We start from the raw sequence: 27,988 nt of genomic DNA on the forward strand, positions 1-27,988 counted from the left end.
TAAGATTTCAATCTGACTTTCCTGGTTTCACTCTGGGGTTATAGATTATAGGTTTACATTGACTCCAAAGAGACAAGAGCAGAACTTTTTATTGTGAAATGTTTATTAATTTGTTCATCACAGACATGCAGTCCATCTAACTCCTATTCTGATATGATCAGGTAAAGAAGCACAATAGATTATCAATAATATAACGGATAAGAAATGTCATAAGAAAACAACTTGGTATGGAAAAATATTGTAAATCTGGTAACACAAAATAATCCAAGTCTATAAAATGTGTGGGGAGAGTACTGTTCACCTGCCCCAGAAAGCTCTCCACCAAAACAAAATCCACATGCTCCCCACTAAGTCAATATAAACAACCACCCAGCACCGAAAAAGTAGGACTTATCCCATCATGTGACATCACCAGCGTCCAATGGAGACATTTGAAAAGTCTTACTTATACCTGTCATGTCATATCCAATTATTGGTCAGTATTTACAGTGAGTCAGTCACAGCCCCACAATAGGCCAAAACATATTGAATGAGTTCTGGTCAGTAATGTGACTGACTCTGCCCTTTAGGTGAAGAAGTAAAGCTGCTCTTCTTTCTCCTTGTCTGAGATGTCATACACCTGGCTGGTCTTCAGCTTGCCGGCAGGGGGCTGTGATCTGGCCATCAGTTTCTTGCCAGTCTGGAGAAAAGCATCGTCAAATAAAGGGAACACAATGATATGGTTTATGTAGTACAATTAATTATATGACATGAACTCTGGATATTTATCAAACGTCATGCTTATTCTCCATTTCTACCATATATTATAATAGAACAGTCGCCCAGGTAACTAAACCAATGGCTTAGGGCTGCATTCAATCCATATTGTGGAAGTATCGCAGAAGATCCACGGCATAGCTCGATTTAAATGAAAAGGTAATGTTCCTGCATTCACCGTAAAATCTGCATATGCCGGCTCAATCAGAAATGACCTTACATTTTTTCATGCGGATCTTCTGCGATACAGACTGAATCCAGCCCTTAGTTACACAATGTAATCTGGGTTGTCGGCGTCTAATGAAGATGTCATGTTTCACACAGATTTTCTGGCGGAACTTTGGTCATAACGTTTGCCTGTAGGATTGTAATGGTGTGGTGTTGAGGCAGATTGTGTGACTGACTGTTTTCTTGATGTCGGCCTGGGCTCTCTCCAGGGCTCTCTTCAGCCTCTCCTCCTGGTGCTGCTTCGCCTGATGCATCTTCTCATCACGCAGCCTAGGGAAAGGAAGCAAAGGATCATGGGCGGGAAAGGAGGAGAAGGATCGATTAATTTCATCTAAATGGCTAAATCTCCAGTCTAGTTGTCAACTTCACAGAGATGTGCTTTAAACTGAAAGAAACTCAGCTCTGGCACCCAGCTACCACATGGAACAGGCAAAGCCTAAAGCTTAGATCCTTAAGACGTGTAGGTTGAAATGGAATGGGGCCAACCTGACAAGCCTATATGATGGCCCTACGAGGCTGTGTTCCAACTCTCCCCTACCTGAGCCTCCTTTCCTTCTCCTTGGTCCTCTCGGCCATCAGCAGTCGCTCCTTGGGGATAATCTCCACGTTCTCCAGCAGCTCACCCAGGCGGCTCTCGATAACCGTCAGCATCTGCAGCGTGCTCAGGTTGGCCTCTGTGTCGCCCACGCAGCTCCGGTACACCTCCTCCACCTTAGCGCCCAGGGAGTCCAACATAAACTCCTACAGTGGAGGAACAAAGGTGAGAGAGAAAGATCTATATGATCTAAGGCCAATGACTGGCTCACTACTGACATTAGCATGTCCTCTGCATAACCGTCAGTGTGACCTGTCCCATTTCCCACTGTGAGTAGAAGTGTCATTAGGCACAGATCTAGGATTTGCTTACCTTCCCCAAATCTGAACATTGGCCATTAGGGACGGACAGACTCTAAACTGACTTTAGATCACTGTCTCAAGGGCAGTCTTCTCTCTCCTACCTGGTCGGCGGATTTGTACTTCCCAAAGTTGAAGAGGCGGGCCCTCAGCTCCAGCTCGGCAGCCCGGTCCCTCTCCCTCTGGATGGTGTGGGTCATGATGTCTATCTGCTGGGTCAGCTGGACGGTTTCCAGCTCCCTGCAGAGAGGTGGGGGAGCCGCGCAACACATAGAAACGAATGCAGGCGAGGAAAGAGAGAAAAGGAACTATGAAGGGACCTCATGACATAAAACATCCTAGCACTTGTCAATGTCAGTCAAAATAATTTACTTTCTACAATAACTTGGAATTGTTATCGCTAATATCATGCTATTCTAAACATTTTGCCATGAGGCAGAGAGAAAATGTTGCTGTTTTAAAGCAAATTTCACACAATTCTACACATATTGCCATGGGGCAGAGATAAACTTTTGCAGTTTTATAGCTAATCTCATGCTATTCTACACATATTTACCCTTTTTGTTGGAGCATATGCCAAGTGACTAAACAGGCTATATCCTAAACTGTGCTGCACGTGTCCTCACCCACACCTCCCCCGCAAGTACATCACTCCAGTGCTGTTCAACCTCCACTGTTCAACCTCCACTACAAAATCCTGGTTCACACCTACCAAGCTACGAAAAACTCCGGACCAAAGTACCTGTCTGACCTCATTCTACCCTTTGCTCCTCCAGGTCCATCTCCCTTCAGCAGCCATTCAGCAGACTATAAACTATGGGTGACAGGGCTTTCAGTTACGCGGCTCTGTGGCTGTGGAACGCACTTCCAGACACTATTAGGACTGCAGAGTCTCTGGCCTCATTTAAGGCACAGCTCAAGACCGTGCTGTTCAGACCGTGCTGAAAACTTTCTAGGACCTCTGCTAATTCTGTTCTCATGTCCTCCGGATCTGACCACACCTGCATATAGCATTGATTGTTGTCTGTGTTCTGTGTTTTGGATTGTTTTTATTATCATTTATTAATTCTGTATTATTATTATTTATCTTTTCGCCTCTGGTCTGAGAAAAGCACTTTACAAATTCAATTAATTATTAATATGAATTATATTGCTATTCTGCCCATTTTGCAATAAGGCTGAGAGAATGTTGTATTTTAAAAGCTAATCTCCTGCAATTCTACACATTTTGTCATGGAGCATAGAGGAACATGTGCAGTTTTATAGCTAATCTCATGCTATTTTACACATTTTGCAATGATGCTGAGATCATTTAGAATTTTAAAACTAATTTCCTGCTATTCTACAAATTTTGCCATGAGGCTGGGAGAACATTTTGCCGTTTTACAGCTAATGTCCTGTAATTCTAAACACATTTGTTCATATTCTATCTGGAGATCCTATTACATTACCAGAAGGGCTTTGACATAAACCCTCAAAGTTCCCGAATGGAGTGAAAATGACAGCCATATTGGTCAGGGAGAAATCCAAACCAGTGTAACTGGAATGAGAGGCATAATCCAGTGGTCCGAGCCACTGTGTGAATCTCTACATTCACTTCCATCTGTAGTACTCACTTCACTCTCTATCTACCTCTCACCTCTAACCCCAGCAGGTCTTACTTACATCTTCTTTCTTGTATGGTCCATGACCTTACTGAACACCTCCAGGGCCTCCTCCGTCTCCCTGGAGTTCTGGATCAGAGAGAGGTTCTGCTCCTCCAGCTCTGAAAGCAACTCCAGAAGTTGCCTGGGGTCTGTGAAATACAGCTCTGGGTGTTCCTGCAGGGGGCGACAATCACCACACACAGATAAGCATAGGGACATACAGAGAATCTCAATAGCATTTCCTTGATTCATCGCGTCATCTCTCCTCACCTCCTTCTCAAAACCCATTGGATTAGAAGGTCAGAGGGGTGAGTTTTGAGAAGGAGGCGAGGAGAGTGGGCGTGAGGAATCGAGGAAACGCTATTGAGATTCTCCCATAGACTTCATCCAGGGCAAATTGAAAAGTAGGCAGAAGTTTATAAAAATGTACAGGGAAAGATATCCTTTAGCAGGAAGCTAGGTTGCTTGGATGGACTAGTGGGGTTGAAGTTCAACATAATCAGATTTTGCTTGGTTTTCCCAGATCAATCCTAGTCATGGGGCTCGTTTAAGTAGTAAGGCTGAAGCAACCAACTGCAGACGAAAGTCGAGGAGTGAAGTCGGGGGAGGTGCATCTGCGACAGCCGACAGTCGGACACAAATCAAATCAAATTTGTCACATGCGCCCGAATACAACAGGTATGGTTTTTCAACAGCAAGGCTCAGTGCAACATGGCAGTGTTGCCATTGTTTATACAAGCTTTTCTTTGTAATGTCTCCGACCTCCATATTACACACTCACAAACTGTAAATATATGTGTGTACATTGTACTATCAATTAGTGATTGAGAGCCCCAAATATCACATTAATTTGTACATATCCACTGTATACATGAATCGCGGCAAAGTTGGTTTCGGTTTCGGTCACGTGTTTGGTAACTTTATGGCTGTAGGATGAAGTTGGTGAAGAGCAACTGCAGAAACTTGCAGTTGACTGCAGTCAAAGCAAGTCGAAAATGTTTATTCCCTTAATGCAACACACTTTGGAAGGCAGCGACCAACGACGGTCAAAAGTGATCTGCTTAAACGCACCCTTGGAGAATAGGTATTTTAGTCGAGACTGGTCCATTAAGCATACTTTTTAGGCCTGAGCTTAATCTGTGTCCGGAAAATCGGCCCTTGACATTTTAAGTCATATTCAGCCTGTATTCTCATTTATTAAATTTTCACATTTTCAAATTTTCCAGAATGCCGTTATCCTCCAGTGTAATTCTTACCTTCTAAGGTTGAAACTAACCTCATATTCAGAGCTGTCGGTCTCCAGTTCTGCCACAGGACTCCTGAAAAGACAGGAACTCAGCACAAAGATGTGCCAAAATTATAGCATAGAACACGGTCATATTCAAACCCACTTCTGCCAATGGGTGACTCACAAAGATACCCTGAGACCCAATGTTGTACTCGTGATTTGTGACACACACACACACTCACGGTTTGTCACTCTGGACTATCGACTGTCTAGAGGGGGCTCTGGCATCCCGGAGAGGGGGCAGCTCCCGACTCGCAAAGGACGCCCTGCTTTCCACCTCTGTGTGTGTGTGTGCGTGCGTGCGTGCATGCGTGTTTGTGTGTGCGCGCGCACGTGTGTACGTGTGTGTAAGGGAGAGGGAGAGACAGAAAACGGAGATTAAAAAAGGGCCGCTTTAGTATAGACACAAAATAGCATCAAATGCAACAGCCCGTCACCATTTTACAGGCCACTACATCACAGTACTGAAGTCAAATGTTTATGCAACAATACATAACAAAACACTAAGAAAGAAGACATACTAGAACCTCTTTTCGGAGTGGCCCTCTCGTCTTTGTCTTTCTCTTTGGACTTGTCCTTGGTGGCAGACTTGGTGGTAGACTTGGCTTTGGGGGTCTTACCCTTGGCCCTCTGTGCCTCTTGCCACTCTGGAGGGGACAGCTTGAAGAGAAACTCCTTGTACATGGTGTACTCCTTTATGATGTCCTCAAACTTAGAGATGTCACTGCAGGAGAAGAGCATCCACGCACACACACAAACAAACGCATGAACACACGCACACGCACACGCACACACACACACACACACACACACACACATCTTTGAGATATACACTTCCTTTCAAAAGTTTGGGGTCACTTAGAAATGTCCTTGTTTTTTAAAGAAAAGCACATTTCTTGTCCATTAAAATAACATAAAATTTATCAGAAATACAATGTAAACACTGTTAATGTTGTAAATGACTATTGTAGCTGGAAACGGCTGATTTCGAATGGAATATCTACATAGATGTACAGAGGCCCATTATCAGCAACCATCACTCCTGTGTTCCAATGGCACATTGTGTTAGGTAATCCAAGTTTATAATTTTAAAAGGCTAATTGATCATTAGAAAACACTTTTGCAATTATACTAGCACAGCTGAAAACTGTTGTCCTGATTAAAGAATCAATACAACTGGCCTTCTTTAGACTTTTGAGTACTGAGTTGAGTATCTGGAGCATCAGCATTTGTGGGTTCGATTACAGGCTCAAAATGTCCAGAAACAAAGATCTTTCTTCTGAAATGTATGTCTATTCTTGTTCTGAGAAATGAAAGCTATTCCATGCGAGAAATTGCCAAGAAACTGAAGCTCTCGTACAACGCTGTGAACTACTCCCTTCACAGAACAGCGCAAACTGGCTCTAACCAGAATAGAAAGAGGAGTGGGAGGCCCCGATGCACAATTGAGCAAGAGTACAAGTACATTAGAGTGTCTAGTTTGATTAAATAGTACCCGCAAAACACCAGTCTCAGCATCAACAGTGAAGAGCCGACACCAGGATGCTGGCCTTCTAGGCAGAGTTGAAAAGAAAAAGCCATATCTTAGACTGGCCAATAAAAATAAAAGATTAAGATGGGCAAAAGAACACAGACACTGGACAGAGGAACTCTACCAAGAAGGCCAGCATCCCGGAGTCGCCTCTTCACAGGGTTTTCTAATGATCAATTAGCCTTTTGAAATGATAAACTTGGATTAGCTAACACAACGTGCCATTGGAACACATGAGTGATGGTTGCTGATAATGGGCTTCTGTACGCCTATGTAGATATTCCATAAAAAATCAGCCGCTTCCAGCTACAAAAGTCATTTACAACATTAACAATGTTTTACACTGTATTTCTGATCAATTCTATGTTATTTTAATGGACAAAACATAAAATTTTCTTTCAAAAACAAGTACATTTCTAAGTGACCCCAAACTTTTGAACGGTGGTGTACAAGATATGTAACCTTTATGACTTTTTCACGTACATCAAGCATTGACTATAGTTTATTTACGCCAATAGTTCCAACATTATACTTAGGCGGGAGGCCATGGTCACCCTAGCTGTAATGCTCTGTGTACTACCCACCTCTTAATGGTCACCATCCTAGTCGTGAGCCTCTTGATCTCAGTCACCTTCTCCAGTTTCACTTTGGTCTCTAACTCAGCACTGTGCAAAATGGAGACACCATGTGATTTTATGAAGTAGAAGAGGAAGATAGATTGTACATATAGCAATCATATTGTTAGTTATTACACTTTGATGGCCTCCACAGAGTTCTTGTCATTCTCTTTGAGGAACTCGTCGAACATGATGGCGTCGTCCTCCAGGAACCGCTCGGCGCGCATCAGCTTCCTCTCCTGGCTGGTCGCCATTTTCTCCAACTGCTCGATCTCTCCACGCTTCACAGCCAAGGAGTACTGGGAGAGAGGGGGAGAGAGATGAGGGAGATAGGGATGGGGAGAGAGAGAGAGATGGGGGATTAGGGATGAGAAGGAACAGGCAGGGTTGGAGGATGGATGGATGGATGGATGGATGGATGGATGGGTGGATGGATGGATGGATGGACAGGAGAGAGAAAGATTGAGGGCGGGAAGAAGGGAGATGTCAAGAGGTGGGAAATGCCACCAACTTGAGGGAGGTGGAGAAGCTTGTATTGACTGTACCTGCACACAGGCTACTCCTCACTAGTGGGAACCACTAAAGACGATGAATACATAACAATACATTTACTTTTAATTCAATGATCAAGCATTTCTGTATCGTATAAAGAACGAATATCTGTGGACACATTCCAGTTGTCATAAAGAGCATAACATGATCACCCAGGCAGTTTTAATGGACCTTCATTCCCTTCTTACCTCCAGCAGAAACATCTCCCTTTTCTTGGTGATAAACTCATTCATGCTCTCTTTGTCAATATTGCGATCTGGGGAGAAACAGTATGGTTGGTTACACACACACATACATTCATGCCACACACACATCACAACTGCTGATAACAGACTGCTAAATACTGCACAATTTAAACACTTGCCCCCCAATCCCCCTTTCCCCAATACACGTGTAAATATAGGACTATAAGTTGTGCCTTCCTGTATTATACTTTTGCTAAAATGTTTATTCTACTGAGTCATTTACTTTTTGTTCACAATCTTATATTGTATTATTTCTTACTGTTCTTGCACTGTCAAGAAGGAACCTGCAAGTAAGCATTTGGTTGGACGGTGTATACAGATGTCGGATCTTAATTTGACCCATTTCATTGCAGGAGGAAATTAGTCCTGCAGCAGGAGGACGTGAATGAATACTGAATATTTAGAATTGGCGCCAGGGGGCAGCTGGAAGCAGTCTTTGTAGGCTATATAATGCAGTACCGTACCTACCATAAACTGGGTATAAATACAGCATCTTCAGTTCCAACAGCCCCGAACCCAACTCATTGGAATGACCCAACTAGGGTTGAATGGCAGGAAGCCGGTTACCAAGATTTACTGGGATTTGCCGCCCAAAACCACTCCCTTTTCCAGGGAAAAATAACTGTGTGAAAACGGTAAATTATAATTCATTATTTATATGAACAGCATGGCGTGAAATGGAACTTTTAAATTATACAGCGGCAAGAAAAAGTATATGAACCCTTTGGAATTACCTGTATTTCTGCATAAATTAGTCATCAAATTTGATCTGATCTTCATCTTAGTCACAACAATAGATGAACACAGTGTACTTAAACTAATGACCCACCAATGATTGTATTTTTCTTGTCTATATTGAATACATAATAAAAAAATTCACAGTGTAGGTTGGAAAAAGAATGTGAACCCCTAGGCTAATGACCTTTCCAAAAGCTAATTGGAGTCAGGAGTCAGCTAACCTGGAGTCCAATCAATGAGACGAGATTGGAGGTGTTGGTTAGAGCTGCCCTGTCCAACAAAAACACTCACAAAATTTGAGTTTGCTATTCACAAGAACCATTGCCTGATGTGAACAATGCTTCGAACAAAAGAGATCTCAGAAGACCTAAGATTAAGAATTGTTGACTTGCATAAAGCTGGAAAGGGTTACAAAAGTATTTCTAAAAACATTGATGTCCATAAGTCCACGGTAGGACAAATGGTCTATAAATTGAGAAAGTTCAACACTGTTGCTACTCTCCCTAGGAGTGGCCGTCCTGCAAAGATGACTGCAAGAGCACAGTGCAGAATGCTCAATGAGGTTAAGAAGAATCCTAGAGTGTCAGCTAAATACTTACAGAAATCTCTGGAACATGGTAACATCTCTGTTGACGAGACTACGATACAGTGCCTTGCAAAAGTATTCGGCCCCCTTGAACTTTGCGACCTTTTGCCACATTTCAGGCTTCAAACATAAAGATATAAAACTGTATTTTTTTGTGAAGAATCAACAACAAGTGGGACACAATCATGAAGTGGAACGACATTTATTGGATATTTCAAACTTTTTTAACAAATCCAAAAACTGAAAAATTGGGCGTGCAAAATTATTCAGCCCCTTTACTTTCAGTGCAGCAAACTCTCTCCAGAAGTTCAGTGAGGATCTCTGAATGATCCAATGTTGACCTAAATGACTAATGATGATAAATACACCTGTGTGTAATCAAGTCTCCGTATGCACCTGCACTTTGATAGTCTCAGAGGTCCGTCAAAAGCACAGTGAGCATCATGAAGAACAAGGAACACACCAGGCAGGTCCGAGATACTGTTGTGAAGAAGTTTAAAGCCGGATTTGGATACAAAAAGATTTCCCAAGGTTTAAACATCCCAGGGAGCACTGTGCAAGCGATAATGTTGAAATGGAAGGAGTATCAGACCACTGCAAATCTACCAAGACCTGGCCGTCCCTCTAAACTTTCAGCTCATACAAGGAGAAGACTGATCAGAGATGCAGCCAAGAGGCCCATGATCACTCTGGATGAACTGCAGAGATCTACAGCTGAGGTGGGAGACTCTGTCCATAGGACAACAATCAGTCGTATATTGCACAAATCTGGCCTTTATGGAAGAGTGGCAAGAAGAAAGCCATTTCTTAAAGATATCCATACAAAGTGTTGTTTAAAGTTTGCCACAAGCCACCTGGGAGACACACCAAACATGTGGAAGAAGGTGCTCTGGTCAGATGAAACCAAAATTGAACTTTTTGGCAACAATGCAAAACGTTATGTTTGACGTAAAAGCAACACAGCTCATCACCCTGAACACACCATCCCCACTGTCAAACATGGTGGTGGCAGCATCATGGTTTGGGCCTGCTTTTCTTCAGCAGGGACAGGGAAGATGGTTAAAATTGATGGGAAAATGGATGGAGCGTACAGGACCATTCTGGAAGAAAACCTGATGGAGTCTGCAAAAGACCTGAGACTGGGACAGAGATTTGTCTTCCAACAAGACAATGATCCAAAACATAAAGCAAAATCTACAATGGAATGGTTCAAAAATAAACATATCCAGGTGTTAGAATGGCCAAGTCAAAGTCCAGACCTGAATCCAATCGAGAATCTGTGGAAAGAACTGAAAACTGCTGTTCACAAATGCTCTCCATCCAACCTCACTGAGCTCGAGCTGTTTTGCAAGGAGGAATGGGAAAAAATGTCAGTCTCTCGATGTGCAAAACTGATAGAGACATACCCCAAGCGACTTACAGCTGTAATCGCAGCAAAAGGTGGCGCTACAAAGTATTAACTTAAGGGGGCTGAATAATTTTGCACGCCCAATTTTTCAGTTTTTGATTTGTTAAAAAAGTTTGAAATATCCAATAAATGTCGTTCCACTTCATGATTGTGTCCCACCCACTTGTTGTTGATTCTTCACAAAAAAATACAGTTTTATATCTTTATGTTTGAAGCCTGAAATGTGGCAAAAGGTCGCAAAGTTCAAGGGGGCCGAATACTTTCGCAAGGCACTGTATGTAAAACACGAAACAAGAATGGTGTTCATGGCAGGACACCACAGAAGAAGCCACTGCTGTCCAAATAAAAAACACGTCTGAAGTTTGCAAAAGAGCACCTAGATGTTCCACTGCTTCTGGCAAAATATTCTGTGGACAGATTAAACTAAAGTTGAGTTGTTTGGAAGGAACACACACCACTATGTGTGGATAAAAAAAGGCACAGCACACCAACATCAAAACCTCATCCCAACTGTAAAGTATGGTAGAGGGAGCATCATGGTTTGCAGCTGCTTTGCTGCCTTAGGGCCTGGACAGCTTGCTATCATCAACGGAAAAATGTATTCCCAAGTTTATCAATACTTTTTTCAGGAGAATGTTAGGATATATGTCTGCCAATTGAAGCTCAATAGAAGTTGGGGGATGCAACAGGACAATGACTCAAAACACAGTAAATCAACAAAGAAAATACGCCTTTGGAGTGGCCCAGTCAGAGTCCTGACCTCAACTCGATTTAAAATGCTGTGGCATGACCCCGAGAGCGGTTCACACCAAACATCCTAAGAATATTTCTGAACTGAAACAGTTTTGTAAAGATAAATGGTTAAAAATTCCTCCTGACCGTTGTGCAGGTCTGATCCGCAATTACAGAAAACGTTTGGTTGAGTTTATTGCTGCCAAAGGAGGTTCAACCAGTTATTAAATGCAAGGATTCACATACTTTCTCCACCCTACACTGTGAATGTTTACACGGTGTGTTCAATAAAGACATGAAAATCTATAATTGTTTGTGTGTTATTAGCTTAAGCAGACAGTGTTTGTCTATGTCACATAGATGAAGATCAGATCAAATGGTATGACCAATTTATGCAGGAATCCAGGTAATTCCAAGGGTTCACATACTTTTTCTTGCCAATGTATGCAATGTCTAAATCTGGTTTCTCTACGGTGCCTGCATGATGAATGATCAACGCTCAGGGTGGGGAAAGACAGCCCATCTCAGAATGGAGCGCAGTTCACAATGCATGTAGAACTACCATAACTTTTATTCTCGGAACAGGTAGGCCTGCATTTGCTGCAGCATAGTCTATAGTAGATACAGTAAAATAAAGCCTGAATGCGCATCTAATTTACCCATCTCCATCTGGCTTTCAGGGGCCACCAAAAGTTTTTATTGTAAAGATATTCTTTTTAAATGCAGCTGCGGAGTTTTACAACAGCCTAGCACTTGAATATCGTTGCTTTTAATCAGTGAACGTGCGAGCACTTTCTCCATGAACTCCTTTCAAATTGCATCCAAAATAGATACTCCTGTTCTATACTGAACAAATATATAAATGCAACATGTAAAGTGTTGGTCCCATGTTTCATGAGCTGAAATAACAGATCCCAGAAATGTTTCATACACACAAAAATCGTAAATCTCTCAAATGTTTTACACACATTTGTTTACATCCCTGTTAGTGAGCATTTTTCTTTTGCCAAGAAAATTCATCCTCCTGACAGATGTGGCATATCAAGAAGCTGATTAAACAGCATGATCATTATACAGGTGCACCTTGTGCTGAGGACAATAAAAGGCCACTCGAAAATGTGCAGTTTTGTCACACAATACAATGCCACATATGTTTTAAGTTTTGAGGGAGTGTGCAATTGGCAAGCTGGCTGCAGTAATGTCGACCAGAGCTGTTGTCAGAGAATTTAATGTTCATTTCTCTACCATAAGCTGTCTCCAACGTTGTTTTAGAGAATTTGGTAGTATGTTCAACAGGCCTCACAACCGTAGACCACTTGTAACCACGCTTTCCCAGGACCTCCACATCCGGCTTCGGGATTACACACCCGAATAATATCTGCACAAACTGTAGGAAACGGCCTCAGGGAAGCTCATCTGCATGCTCGTCGGCCTCACCAGGGACTTGATCTGACTGCAGTTTGCCGTCGTAACCAATTTCAATTGGCAAATGCTCACCTTCGATGGCCACTGGCACGCTGGAGAAGTGTTCTCTTCACGGATGGGCAGTATGGCAGTACCGGGCAGTATGGCATTGTGTGGGCTAGTGGTTTGCTGACGTCAACGTTGTGAACAGAGTGCCCCATCGTGCCGTTTGGGTTATGGAATGGGCAGGCAGAAGCTACGGACAACAAACACACTTGCATTTTATCAACAGCAATTTGAATGCACAGATATACCATGATGAGATCCTGAGACCCATTGTGGTGCCATTCATCCGCCACCATCACGGCGGCCCCATGTCGCAAGGATCTGTACACAATTCCTTGAAGCTGAAAATGTCCCAGTTCTTCCATGAGCTGCATACTCCAGACATGTCACCCATTGAGCATATTTGGGATGCTCTGGATCGACGTGTATGACACCGCGTTCCAGTTCACACCAATATCCAGCAACTTCGCACAGCCATTGAAGAGGAGTGTAACAACATTCCACAGGCCACAATCAACAGCCTGATCAACTCTATGTGAAGGAGATGTCTTGCTACATGAGGTAAATAGTGGTCACACCAGACACTGAGTGGTTTTATGATCCACGCCCCTACCTTTTTTTTAAGGCATTTGTGACCAACAGATGCACATCCGTATTCCCAGTCATGTGGAATCCATAAATTAGGTCCTAATGAATGTATTTCAATTGACTGATTTCCTTATATTAACTGTAACTCAATAAAAACTTTGAAATTGTTGCATGTTGCGTTTATATTTTTGTTCAATATAGATTGGTATATAGCCCTAGTCCGCACAGGTAGTTTTAAAGAAGAGCGAAGGCTATAGCAGTTATTTATTCAGACCCATAACCATTCAATCTTCATGAAGAGAAGTGAAAGACTTCTGCATCTAATTCTAGTCCTATATTATTCAAGGATGTCATTAGAATGATGAAGATAAGGACAATAAAACTTGTTTCCTTTACCTATTGAAAGCGAGGAGGGAATGAAGCAACAATAGAGAGAGAAAGAGGAGGTAGGCTAATAACATTAGGGGAAAAATTATGAAAGATATATATATGGATGAGCCTACTGTTCCATAAGGTGTTTTTTTTATCTGTTTTTTAAATCAAATTTTACTGCTTTCATAATTTACTTGATGTGGAATAGAGTTCCATGTAGTCATGGCTCTATGTAGTACTGTGTGGCTTCCATAGCCTGTTCTGGACTTGGGGACTGTGAAGAGGCCTCTTGTGGCATGTCTTCTGGGGTATGCATGGGTGTCCAAGCTGTGTGCCAGTAGTTTAGACAGTCAGCTCAGTGCATTCAACATGCATTCAACCTTTCATAAATACAATTAGTGATGAAGTCAATCTCTCCTCCACTTTGAGCCAGGAGAGATTGACATGCATATTATTAATATTAGCTCTCTGCGTACATCCAAGGGCCAGCCATGCTGCCCTATTCTGAGCCAATTACAATTTTCCTAAGTCCTTTTTGGTGGCACCTTTACCACACGACTGAACAGTAGTCAAGGTGCGACAAAACTAGGGCCTGTAGGACCCGCCTTGTTGATAGTGTTGTTAAGAAGGCAGAGCAGTGCTCTATCATGGACATACTTCTCCCCATTTTAGCTACTGTTGTATCAATATGTTTTGACCATGACAGTTTACAATCCAGGGTAACTCAAAGCATCTCAACTTGAGCAATTTCCACATTATTTATTACAAGATTTAGTTGAGGTTTAGGGTTAAGTGAATGTTTTGTTCCAAATATAATGCTTTTAGTTTTGGAAATATTTATGGCTAACTTATTCCTTGTCACCCACTCTGAAACTAACTGCTACTCTTTTTTAATAGTGTTGAGTCATCCGCATACATAGACACTCTGGCTTTCATCAAAGTCAGTTAGTAAAAAAAAAAGCTAGGCATAAACAGCTACCCTGGGGAATTCCTGATTCAAACTGGATTATGTTTGAGAGGCTTCCATTAAAGAACACCCTCTGTGTTCTGTTAGACAAGTATCTCTTTATCCACATTATAGCAGGGGGTTTAAAGCCATAACATATACAGTGCCTTGCGAAAGTATTCGGCCCCCTTGAATTTTGCGACCTTTTGCCAAATTTCAGGCTTCAAACATAAAGATATAAAACTGTATTTTTTTGTGAAGAATCAACAACAAGTGATACACAATCATGAAGTGGAACGACATTTATTGGATATTTCAAACTTTTTTAACAAATCAAAAACTGAAAAATTGGGCGTGCAAAATTATTCAGCCCCTTTACTTTCAGTGCAGCAAACTCTCTCCAGAAGTTCAGTGAGGATCTCTGAATGATCCAATGTTGACCTAAATGACTAATGATGATAAATACAATCCACCTGTGTGTAATCAAGTCTCCGTATACATGCACCTGCACTGTGATAGTCTCAGAGGTCCGTCAAAAGCACAGAGAGCATCATGAAGAACAAGGAACACACCAAGATACTGTTGTGAAGAAGTTTAAAGCCGGATTTGGATACAAAAAGATTTCCCAAGCTTTAAACATCCCAAGGAGCACTGTGCAAGCGATAATATTGAAATGGAAGGAGTATCAGACCACTGCAAATCTACCAAGACCTGGCCGTCCCTCTAAACTTTCAGCTCATACAAGGAGAAGACTGATCAGAGATGCAGCCAAGAGGCCCATGATCACTCTGGATGAACTGCAGAGATCTACAGCTGAGGTGGGAGACTCTGTCCATAGGACAACAATCAGTCGTATATTGCACAAATCTGGCCTTTATGGAAGAGTGGCAAGAAGAAAGCCATTTCTTAAAGATATCCATAAGAAGTGTTGTTTAAAGTTTGCCACAAGCCACCTGGGAGACAAACCAAACATGTGGAAGAAGGTGCTCTGGTCAGATGAAACCAAAATGGAACTTTTTGGCAACAATGCAAAACGTTATGTTTGACGTAAAAGCAACACAGCTCATCACCCTGAACACACCATCCCCACTGTCAAACATGGTGGTGGCAGCATCATGGTTTGGGCCTGCTTTTCTTCAGCAGGGACAGGGAAGATGGTTAAAATTGATGGGAAGATGGATGGAGCGTACAGGACCATTCTGGAAGAAAACCTGATGGAGTCTGCAAAAGAACTGAGACTGGGACAGAGATTTGTCTTCCAACAAGACAATGATCCAAAACATAAAGCAAAATCTACAATGGAATGGTTCAAAAATAAACATATACAGGTGTTAGAATGGCCAAGTCAAAGTCCAGACCTGAATCCAATCGAGAATCTGTGGAAAGAACTGAAAACTGCTGTTCACAAATGCTCTCCATCCAACCTCACTGAGCTCGAGCTGTTTTGCAAGGAGGAATGGGAAAAAATGTCAGTCTCTCGATGTGCAAAACTGATAGAGACATACCCCAAGCGACTTACAGCTGTAATCGCAGCAAAAGGTGGCGCTACAAAGTATTAACTTAAGGGGGCTGAATAATTTTGCACGCCCAATTTTTCAGTTTTTGATTTGTTAAAAAAGTTTGAAATATCCAATAAATGTCGTTCCACTTCATGATTGTGTCAACTTGTTGTTGATTCTTCACAAAAAAATACAGTTTTATATCTTTATGTTTGAAGCCTGAAATGTGGCAAAAGGTCGCAAAGTTCAAGGGGGCCGAATACTTTCGCAAGGCACTGTATGTTTTCCAGCAGCAGACTATGATCGATAATGTCAAAAGCTGCACTTAAGTCTAACAAGACAGCCCCAAAAACAATTTTTTCATCAATTTCTCTCAGCCAATCATCAGTCATTTGTCATTTGTGTAGGTGCTGTGCTTGTTGAGTGTCCTTCCCTAAAAGCGTGTTGAAAGTCTGTTGTCAATTTGTTTACTGTGAAATAGCATTGCATCTGGTCAAACAGGTATTCAGACCCCTTGACTTTTTCCACATTTTGTTACGTTACAGACTTATTTTAAAATGTATTATATAATGTTTTTCCCTCATCAATCTACACACAATACCCTATTATGACAAAGCAAAAACAGGGTTTTGGAAATGTTTGCAAATTTATTACAAATAAAAAACAGAAATACCTTATTTACATAAGTATTCAGAAACTTTGGTATGAGACTCGAAATTGAGCTCAGGTGCATCCTGTTTCCATTGATCATCCTTGACATGTTTCTACAGCTTGATTGGAGCACCTGTGGTGCATTCAATTGATTGGACATCATTTGAAAAGGCACACACCTGTTTATTTAAGGTTCCACAGTTGACAGGGCACATCAGAGAAGAAACCAAGCCATGGGGTCGAAGGAATGAGGTCGAAGGAATTTTCCGTAGAGCCACCGGACTATTACTACTCCACCAATTAGGCCTTAATGGTAGAGTGGCCAGACGGAAGCCACTCCTCAGTAAAAGGCACATGATAGCCCTCTTGAAGTTTGCCAAAAGGCACCTAAAGGACTCTCAGACCAGGAGAAAAAAGATTATCTGGTCTGATGAAACCAAGACGGAACTCTTTGGCCTGAATGCCAAGCATCACGTCTGAAGGAAACCTGGCACCATTACTACGGTAAAGCATGGTGGTGGCAGCATCATGCCTTGGGGATGTTTGTCAGGGACAGGGACTGAGAGACTAGTCAGGATTGAGGGAAAGATGAACGGAGCAAAGTAAAGAGAGATCCTTGATGAAAACCTGCTCAAGACCTCAGACTGGGGAAAGGTTCACCTTCCAACAGGACAACGACCCTAACCACACAGCCAAGACAATGCAGGAGTGGCTTCGGGACAAGTCTCTGAGTGTCCTTGAGTGGCCCTGCCAGAGCCAGACTTTAACCTGATCGAACATCTCTGGAGAGACCTGAAAATAGCTGTGCAGCGACGCTCCCCATACAACCTGGCAGGGCTTGGGAGGATCTGCAGAGAATATCGGGAGAAACTCCCCAAATACAGGTGTGTCAAGCTTGTTCCGTCATACCCAAGAAGACTGTAATCGCTGCCAAAGGTCCTTCAGTAAAGTACTGAGTAAATGGTCTGATTACTTTTTTAGCAAACATTTCTAAAAACCTGTTTTTGCTTGGTCGTTATGGGGTATTGTGTGTAGATTGATGAGGGGGGGGGGGACGATTTAATCCATTTTAGAAAAAGGTTGTAACGAAACAAAATGTGGAAAAAGTCAAGGGGTCTGAATATTTTCCGAATGCACTGTATGTATTGGATAATGACAAAATAATTTGGCCATGAAATGTCTTTAATGTAGGGCTTTTAAATGTATTTAATGTATCTGCATCAGGCTCAGGTAGCATCAGGCTTGAATTTTCAATCAAAGCTCTAATCAAATCCAGACATGAAATGCTTTTGAAAGACACTTCCGGTTTTGGCGGGAAATACAGGGTTACCCAGGAGAAAAATGTTTTACTCTCGGGATGGAACATTTGTAAAATACCGGGAAAATATTCAACCCTATCCCCCACACCATGGCCCAACTAGAAATGTGTGCAATTTATGCCAGTCCAATAGTGGTCCCGACAGCGTGCAAAAAAAGGGGCAGGGGCGGGGGGATTACTCTTAAATATAGGATGGTATCCATCATTAGGCTATGCATATTGGGAGAGAACACGTGATGATGATGATTCATTGATTTGTGCAGGACAGTGATTTAATAGGCTACGCCTACTGAAATAGATCTCCCCTCATTCTGAATTGTTTTCCATCTCTGTCATCTGAAACTGCTGGCATGTGTGGTGCCAGCACATTGACGCGTATTGCCATGTTTGCATTGCTGTGCTGATAATGTGAAAAAAATATTTTTTAGCAACATTCTAAGAATTCTATATATATGGGGCATAACAATCTCAGCTCTGTAGATTTTGCTGCGAAGAGACAGAATCAATAGATCATTTATTCTGGTATTGCCCCTATGTAGCTTGTTTCTGGTCACAGATTCAGGAATGGTTAAAAAAATCACAACATACACTTATAATTAACCTTACAAATAGCAGTGTTGGGCGATATGGAAAGCCATAGTCAGTCAATAAATAATATAATAATACTCGTAGGAAAAGTTTTCATCTTTAGCTCACAATCTGTGGATACCATACGATTAGAAAGGTTTAAAAAAATTATGTAAAACATCACAGCACAATTGAAAAATATGTGGCACATGGAAACCAAACGAGGGTGGTCTATGGTGATAGGTGGGATGGGCTGAGAGTGGCTGAGGGTTGGGGTTAAAGAGATTATATTTGGTCATGTTTTATTTTTATGTGACTGATTTATATCAAAGTAAAAGTACCATGTATGCAAAATGTGTATGCAAAAGGTACTGTATATGTAAAATGTATGTATAAAATGAATATGTAAAATGTATATGTAAAATGTGTAGCAGAAAAGCTTTAAAATATATACATATATATATATATATATTTGTCCTCTGGAGATAGGGGGTAGGTGGAGAAGTAAAAACAAAATGGATTTAAAAAAAAAAAAAAGGTTAACGTTCTGATCTGTTCCATCAGTCTTGTGGGGGGCAGCAGACTGGGATAGGGACATATTCAATCAATCCCTATCCCAGTCTGCTGTCCCCACATGCTTCAAGATGGCCACCATTGTTCCTGTTCCCAAGAAAACTAAGGTAACTGAGCTAAATGACTATGGCCCCATAGCACTCACTTCTGTCATTATGAAGTGCTGTTCACTAGTCAATGATCATATCACCTCCACCCTACCTGATATCCTAGACCCACTCCAATTTGCTTACCGCCCCAATAGGTCCACAGACGACACAATCGCCATCACACTGCACACTGCCCTATCCCATCTGGACAAGAGGAATACCTCTAATGCTGCTCATTGGTTACAGCTCAGCATTCAATACCATAGTACCCTCCAAACTCATCATTAAGCTTGAGACCCTGGGTCTCGACCCCGCCCTGTGCAACTGGGTCCTGGACTTTCTGACCGACCGCCCCCATGTGGTAAAGGTAGGAAACAACATCTCCACCCAGCTGATCCTCAACACTGGGGCCCCACAAGGGTGCATTCTCAGCCCTCTCCTGTACTCGCTGTTCACCTATGACTGCGTGGCCATGCACGCCTCCAACTCAATAATCAAATCAAATCAAATCAAATTTGATTTGTCACATACACATGGTTAGCAGATGTTAATGCGAGTGTAGCGAAATGCTTGTAAAAAATTAAGATGACCTGGGGTACTAATGTAAGAAATAACACGTAAAAAAACAAAAAACTGCATAGTTTCCTAGGAACGCGAAGCGAGGCGGCCATCTCTGTCGGCGCCAGAAGTAATCAAGTTTGTAGACGACACTACAGTGGTAGGCTTGATTACCAACAACGACAACACAGCCTACAGGGAGGAGGTGAGGGCCCTTGGAGTGTGGTGTCAGGAAAATAACCTCTCACTCAACGTCAAAAAAACAAAGGAGATGATCGTGGATTTCAGGAAACAGTAGAGGGAGCACATCCCTATCCACATCGAAAGGACAGTAGTGGAGAAGGTGGAAAGTTTTAAGTTCCTCGCTGTACACATCACGGACAAACTGAAATGGTCCACCCACACAGGCAATGTGGTGAAGAAGACGCAACAGCGCCTCTTCAACATCAGGAGGCTGAAGAAATGTGTCTTGTTACCTAAAACCCTCACAAACTTTTACAGATACACAATCGAGAGAATCCTGTCGGGCTGTATCACTGCCTGGTACCACCTTTTTTTTAGACTGCAGGTCCGCTGGGGCGTATATTCAAGCAAGCAATAGGCAGAATAAATGATTTGTGGCCTCAGCGCTTGTGTGGTCCAGTGGCTACAGAGCTGGCATGGGATTGAATCTGGCCCACTGTCCTTTGACTCCCCCTCCCCTATCTTCCCTGTATTTCCAACACTCGTTTATCTCTTCAATAAAAGCAAAACAATTATGACAGGAGTGAGACTTATATTTAAGAAAGAATAATAATAGGCTTGTATAAAATAATGATAATACGATATAATGACGATCTAGGCTAGGCCTTATAATAGGACATTTAGCAGTGGGAGGATTTTAACATTAACACATGGGTGCGACAAAGTGCCAGATTCTTGAATGATAATGACCGAATCATTGTTGCATGATTAAAGAGACAGGCTTGGCGCAAATTGCAGGAGTGGGGGTGGTGAAATCAGCTGTTCAACAGGTTGTCAATCAACTGATGGCTCAAATCAGCTCATCAACTCAGTCAGGGAAACACAAACAGTAGCCTATTTACGTTTTTACACCTTTTCATTATGTGACAATGGATGGCTAACGGGTAGCCTACAGAATGTATTATTGGAATATAATCAAATAACAAGGGGCCTATTGCTGTAATGGTCTGGGTGTAGCTGGTGCAGAGGAGTCATGTGCAGGACAGCAAAGATGATAACACAAGTAACTTTACTCAAATATTCCAAATAACATGTCGTAATACCGTAATAACGGACCGAACATACATAAAACAATCACGCACAAAAACCATGGGGAAAACAGAGGGTTAAATATTGAACATGTAATTAGGGAATTGAAACCAGGTGTGTAAAACAAAGACAAAACAAAATGAAAATGAAAAGTGGATCGGTGATGGCTAGAAGGCCGGTGACGTCGACCACCGAAAGCCGCCTGAACAAGGAGAGGGACCGAATTCGGCAGAAGTCGTGACAATTGCAAACATTGATGGCACTAGATTGTCGCCAGCTGATGTCTCAATAAACCATCTTTAAATTCTAAATTCATCTGCACAGCTGATCTAAATTGCAACCATTATTGGTCACCTCATTACCATTCCCTATCAGATGTCATCGTTACCTTAGTCCTGCTTGCAACCAAAGTCTTCAAGATATGTTCGCCCTCTGGTTGGTACTGTCAACGTTTTGAACAGACTAAGTGCGATTGATCTACTGTATTTGACAAGCATTCCATACAATTGAAATAAAGTATTTCCTCACTTACCACGGCAAATCTACTGTGGTAATTTCACTGACACTTTGTATGACTGGAAACTAATGTTGGTGTAGCCTACTGTTCTTATTTTATTAGTTTCCTATTTATGATATCTGCTATATACAACTGTCTATAAAAGTGTCTGGTATGGTAATTTCTTATCAAGATCGGGGTAAAATATCTGAAATGTGTTACTAAATCAAGGTGGAGATTGAGTTATTTGTGCCAGAAGGGTATGGGCCAGAATCGAACCCATGCCAACACAGTAAGCCTACATGTGCACGCTGAAAGAAGCAGCCCTAACCACTAGACCACCCCAGACCACAATTGAGCAACATTTTGACAGTTGATTGGCAACATTAGGTTCGCTAGAACTCCTAAGCTGTCCTCTTTTTCGATAACATATACTGTAGAGCTAAAAAAATAATCATGGGCTTTCACGCGCCATTGTGCTCCATTCCGTAGGCTACCTCATTATTCTCAATTTCATCTTGTCTTTACAGCTGATATTATAGGCCTATGCGGGCAATTAGTTTTGACAGGCTGCATAGTTTAGGCCATAGTTTAGGTGTAGCCTACTGTACAGCTGCATTTCAGATACACTTGACACCTGTATGTCATAGCCTAGTGGAGACCAGCTTATTAACACAAGCTATATAAAACGACGATTGTTGATGTGTATGGCTGAATGTTGCAGTAATAGGACCTAGGCCTAGCATTTGAGCGAGAGAGAGGATGATTTTGATAGCAAGCCCTGATCCCAATGACTCAACTGCCCCCGCATGGAGAGAAAGAGAACTGCTCATTTTGACGCAGTAGGGAAAAGGTTGATCATGGACTCTGTTCCACACAGCGGTTGTTTTGGTGGTGTCGGAGGTGGAACTGTGTTAGAGCTGTCAAATCCACAAGTGGCTCCCGGCATTATACCTAAAACGGATATTGCCATTGGCTGCACAAGTCACATTAAACAGAAATCCCATGCAAAGGAGTCACATTAACAGATATATCATGCAGAGGAGTCACATTATCAGAAATCTTATGCAGAGGAGTCACATTAACATAAATCCCATGCAGAGGAGTCACATTAACAGAAATATCATGCAGAGGAGTCACATTATCAGAAATCTTATGCAGAGGAGTCACATTAACATAAATCCCATGCAGAGAAGTCACAATAACAGAAATCCCATGCAGCCTTGTTTACAAGTTTGAACACTAGAACGTGAGATTAGGATGATGGAAAATCCTCATTATTTTGTTTAACGATTTTTTTTTTGTTGAGTGTAATTATTTCTATATAGGCTATACTTTCTCGCTCTGAACTTCTAACAAGAGTGGGGCGGGCGTGGCTTCATGACAATGATCGCAAGAGCAGCTGCTCACCGATTTGATGGCTCCAACTGCAGTTTCACCTCTGAAACTGCCAAAACATCTGCTACGCGGGTGTCTGCTATCGCCGGTTAACACTTGATCTGATTGAATCTAGGCCCAAGTTAAGATCTTTCATCTGTACCACCAACTTGAAATAGCATGGCATTGTCAAAAGATGGGCCTGAGGTTAGGTATAAAGGCAGAGGCAAATAAAAAGTATTGTTTTGCAGTCTGTATTTTCAGTGCAGTGGATTGACCATAATAATTATTTCAGTTGTGTCAATGACTCCAGTGTAAGCCTAAGGCCTTTGTGTTTAGGCCTAGACTATACAGTATGGGTGTGTATGGACCTAAAGTGTGTGTCATAACATGTCAATTATGGTGAGGCAACATGGTGTGTGTTGGTGTGTGTGCACCTTTGATCATGGCCACCCTCCAGGCAGGGGTGTTTTGTTGCTGGGCCAGGCTGCTCTCCTCCCCTCCTGGCTGGGCTGTGTCCTCCTCCAGACCCTCTCTCAGCTCCCTGAGGAGGTCACCCTGCTTGGCCTTCATACGGCCTGCATAGGTCACCTTCTCATGGACCCGCAAACTCAACTGGCTCTGCAGCTCCTGGAAAGAAAATAGGTGCATTATTTGACATGATGTTGGACAGATACCAGTTGGACAGAGGTAACTAAACAGTAACTATATGTGTAATGCATTGAATAAAACATGATTTTGGAGATCCCATTCACGGAAAACACTGCATATGTAGGCTCAATCGGAAATTGCCTTTAAAAAACACAATGCCAGATTGATTGATTCCTGACCAAAGTTGCATTGTCAACAATTGTATTTAATCTATAATAATTAATTATTGTCACACACACGTGCACACACACATACACACCAGTTTCCTGCGCTCCTTTTCCTTGTTCCTGATCAGAAATATGTCGCTGTTGTCAAGCACTTTAAAAGGGTTCGCCCCAGGCATCTGTTTACATACATCTTCACACATAGCAATAAAAAACAGGGACAAATGTCAGAAGAAGAGTAGCCCATAGACAACTGTGGCTTGCATTTAAACCAATACCAGTAAATTGACCTCTCAAAAACAGCATGCATGTTGCACCAACACAATACCAAGAATAAACTAGTAGGGGAGAGTGGGGTAAGTTGAGCCAAAGGAGTAAAGGCGTCAGCATGCTTCAGTTCAGTTGGTGCCTAGCCGAACTCGGCTAGCCAAACCGAATGAGTGTGCTCCCATACTCCATTAAAAGACCTTCGCTTGAAAATTCTAAAAAGCAGCAATAGTACTGTTTGTCCATTTTGAAATGCCGTAGCCAGTATACACTTCCTCAAAATATTCAGAATGAATCCAAGATAACTCAAGAAATGTTGAAGTTTTTGCCTAAATCTTATTTGCGCAATTTCACATCTAACTAAGATGTTTGGTGAAGTAATGCGTAATGAAAAAATGTACATGAAAATAAGTCGTCTCTCGTTGAATGATAACAAAGACTTAATTGAAGAATCCCTACTGTTGACCAATCGCCGACTAAGGGGCGTAGACTTCGGCTCCGAACTTTGGCTCGCCTGCAGGAAAAATGTTGTGTGTCTGAATAGCTGAAAAAACAGTCACTGAAGTCCAAAGGAAAAAAAACGTCACAAAATGTCATCATAATATATACACGAACTCTTCCGAACTGTTTCGGCTAGGAAGCATGCGTTTACGAGAAATAATTTGTCCAAATATTTAGCAAGAGCTCATAAATTTATGGAGTTTGTGAAGGAAGAAACCATATAGAAAAAGTATGCAAGTTAGGTACATAAAACTGTTTTTCACCAAGTCAATTTAATTTATTGTGTTACAGGTTTCATAATGCTAGGATCTAAATCAAAGTACTGTATATCATTTTAAGATTGTTCAATACATCAGTTGGAGTCTCTATAAGCTTCAATAGGTGGTCCTAAACCTAGCATGAAAGTGCATCCTTGTAGCTGTGTGGGCTAATATAGTTAAAATGTTTGCCTTGGGGTAAATTGAGCCAATGACAAAATGAGCGAATTTAAGTGTTTTATTCCCAGGTGTAATGGAAGGCATTATCGCTGGGATATGACGTAACAACAGGTCCTGGCCTATGTTAAAAGTGTTGTTTTTTTAGTACAAAGTGTTTGTTTTGTTAAGCCTGTGTTAAAAGACCCTTACAATTATTAAAAGACAAAAAAAGTGATTGTGATTGTGTTTAATTGTATTTGGGAAATAAAGATGGTTTTAAAAAGATAGTGGTAATATTTCATTCAGTACAGGAATTTTTAGGCCACTTAACTGACTCTGTCCCGCTGCTCAACTTTCCCCATAAACGGCTATTTTTTTTAAACTGTAAAGTTTACATGAATTCGGAGTATTTCCACGGATATACAACATCCTGAACTATATGTAGACGTCTTTGTTAGAAACAATACTATATCTCCCTTGGCAGAGTGATGCTGAATGTTTTTAAAAAAAATAAATGTACCCCACTCTCCCGTCCTACTATTTTACTGTCTTTGTGCATCTAGGATGGTGTCATACATTTCAGAACCAGTTTATTGAACTGTTGATTACATTTTCTATACAGTTTTTATTTAATTATTTTATCTACAGTAGTTTATAACAGGTTAACCCTAGTCTGGAATTAAGTGGGATTAGAGGGATGTCATAAAAGTCAAATGACTAAGTGAGATGAACGACATGGAATTGGAACAGGATTTTTCCATTACTTCTTCCTAGTCTATTTTATGACAGAATCATTCTAGGGGTAACCTCAAAGTGACTCATCATCAATATTACAAGTAATGCTTAGCAGTTAGTTAGATGATATGGACAATAGCTACTACCTGTAGATATCACTGACTTGGTGGCACTCGCCGACTGGGCCACTATCATGGGACCTGACAGCATGTTTGTTCCTCCTGTCGAATAGAATCGCATACAAAATATAGAAAATCAAAACTAGAATTCACACCCAGTAGAAACAGTAGGTTTATGATGTGTAAAGTAGCCTAGTCTTGCATGGCGAGCCTTCACAAAACTTGTCTCATTCACCATGGGAGAGTGGGGTAACTTGAGCAAAAGGAGTTGAGCCATCCTTGTTTCTAAGAAACCATACACAAAATTAATAGTTTGACCAAATGTTTAGGAAGAGGTTATAATTTCATGGAATCTGTGAAGGAAGAAACTACATTGAAAACGTGGTAAGAAAGTTAGGTCCATAAAACTGATTTTCACTAAGTAAAATTAATGTACTATGTTAATAAGAGGTTTCATGGTGCTTGTATCTAAACCAAAGTAGATCATTTTAAGATTTCTCTAGACATCAGTTGGGTTCTCTATAAGCTTCAAAATTAGGTCCTAAACCTAGCATGGAAGTGCATCCTTGTAGCTGTGTGGGCTAATATAGTCAAAATGTTTGCCTTGGGGTAAGTTGACCCAATTGTTGAGCCAATGGCAAGTTGAGCAAATTGAAGTGTTTTCTTCCCAGGTGTAATGCAAGGCATTATTGCTGGGATATGAGGTAACAACCGGGCCTGGCCTATGTTAAAAGTGTTGTTGCTTTTAAGTACAGTGTTTGTTAGGTATTAAGTCTGTGTTAAAAGATGCTTAAAATTATTAAAAGACAAAAAAGTGATTGTGTTGAATTGTGTTTGGGAAATAAAGATAGACATAGTTTTTAAAAGGTAGTGGTAATATTTCATTCAGTACAAAAATGTGCGGGCGGCTCAACCTACCCTGTCCCATGGCTCAACCTACTCTTTTCCATGGCTCAACCTACTCTTTTCCATGGCTCAACCTACCTTGTCCCATGGCTCAACCTACCCTGTCCCATGGCTCAACCTACCCTGTCCCATGGCTCAACCTACCCTGTCCCATGGCTCAACCTACCCTGTCCCATGGCTCAACCTACCCTGTCCCATGGCTCAACTTACCCCATATCCGGGGTAAGTTGTGCCAAGAGACCACTTGTTTTGTTTTCAAGCTCTGTTTTCAAAACTTCATGTTTACATGAATTCAGGTTATTCCCAGGGATACACAACATCCTGAAATATATGTAGATGTCTTTGTTAGAAAGAATAGTATATATCCCTTGACGGGGTGATGTTGAAAGTAAAAAATGGCTCAATTTACCCCACTCTCCCCTATGTGTTTAGTAAAAGCCATTGTACAGTATCAGCGTGTCAAGATGAAGACTTATATGACTGATACATACTGTGCCTTGATGTTGGTGACAGCATCCCTACAGTAGAAAGTGAATGCAAATTACCACAATTAGGGTTGCTAAGACTGATAAATAGGGGACAGGTTTTTTCACACATTGCATGTCAACTATAAGTCAATCGAATCACAATGGTGAATGTGGTAACAAGTGAATTCTCTAAATGGTGAGTAACATCATAGGCTATTTTCTGTCCACATTCTAACTGTGTAAGACATGTCTATAGTTTTGCCTAGTTGTTTTCATCAAGAGAATGTTACAATAATGTTTAATTTAAAACGGGCCAAAAGACCTTTCTCTTTAATAGGAAGGATTTATGTTAATAGCTGTTCTCCTTGGTATCCTTGTCCTTTATAGCGTCAGCTGTGTTCTTTGTGTCAGTTGCCCTGTCAATTTGTTTTCTATTTGGTTTTAATGTTATTGCACTTTGAGATGATTCTGAATAATGAGAAGCGATTCACAAATGTTATAAATGATTCTTATTATTTATGTTTCCAAAAGTTTATCAACAATGTCGCCCAAAAATCTAAAAATGGAGCCAAAGTGGCTTGTTGTAACATACAAAATATTTTACAACCAACTTTATCTAATATTATGTCAGAGTAAAATACGGTTTTGTTTTGAATATCTTTCCTTACCTTCAATTAGATTAATCCCTTTACGGTGTATTCTGCTGAAACACTTTGTCATTTTGGCATCTTGAGAGAGTTCTACCCTTTTTCTTCGGAACTCGAT

At 41.4% G+C, this 27,988-nt stretch overlaps 1 protein-coding gene across 1 annotated transcript; it reads right to left on the reverse strand.

Moving 5' to 3' along the window:
• Positions 1-85: 85 nt before the first annotated feature.
• Positions 86-27,986, reverse strand: LOC139370736 (cilia- and flagella-associated protein 100-like). Its single transcript, XM_071110401.1, has 16 exons — positions 27,892-27,986; positions 27,248-27,274; positions 25,878-25,952; positions 23,908-24,005; positions 23,435-23,627; positions 7,701-7,768; positions 7,096-7,259; positions 6,928-7,008; positions 5,340-5,536; positions 4,995-5,091; positions 4,801-4,843; positions 3,544-3,698; positions 1,983-2,118; positions 1,523-1,725; positions 1,161-1,254; positions 86-679 (listed from the first exon to the last, which is right to left on the reverse strand). Exons 1-16 carry the CDS (start codon positions 27,941-27,943, stop codon positions 566-568), a joined length of 1,797 nt encoding a protein of 598 aa, XP_070966502.1. The 5' UTR covers positions 27,944-27,986; the 3' UTR covers positions 86-565.
• Positions 27,987-27,988: the final 2 nt, after the last annotated feature.

Source organism: Oncorhynchus clarkii, chromosome 17 (genome assembly GCF_045791955.1).
Source record: "Oncorhynchus clarkii lewisi isolate Uvic-CL-2024 chromosome 17, UVic_Ocla_1.0, whole genome shotgun sequence".
NCBI classification, from domain to species: Eukaryota; Metazoa; Chordata; class Actinopteri; order Salmoniformes; family Salmonidae; genus Oncorhynchus; species Oncorhynchus clarkii.

Excerpts from the sequence above, each read along its gene's own strand:
- LOC139370736 (XM_071110401.1), bottom strand. The coding sequence starts at position 27,943 with ATGACAAAGTGTTTCAGCAGAATACACCGTAAAGGGATTAATCTAATT. Across the intron at positions 5,537-6,927 it reads AGGATGGTGACCATTAAGAG|TGACATCTCTAAGTTTGAGG; the intron begins GTGGGTAGTACA and ends CTTCTCCTGCAG. Across the intron at positions 5,092-5,339 it reads GAGGGCCACTCCGAAAAGAG|AGGTGGAAAGCAGGGCGTCC; the intron begins GTTCTAGTATGT and ends ACACACACACAG.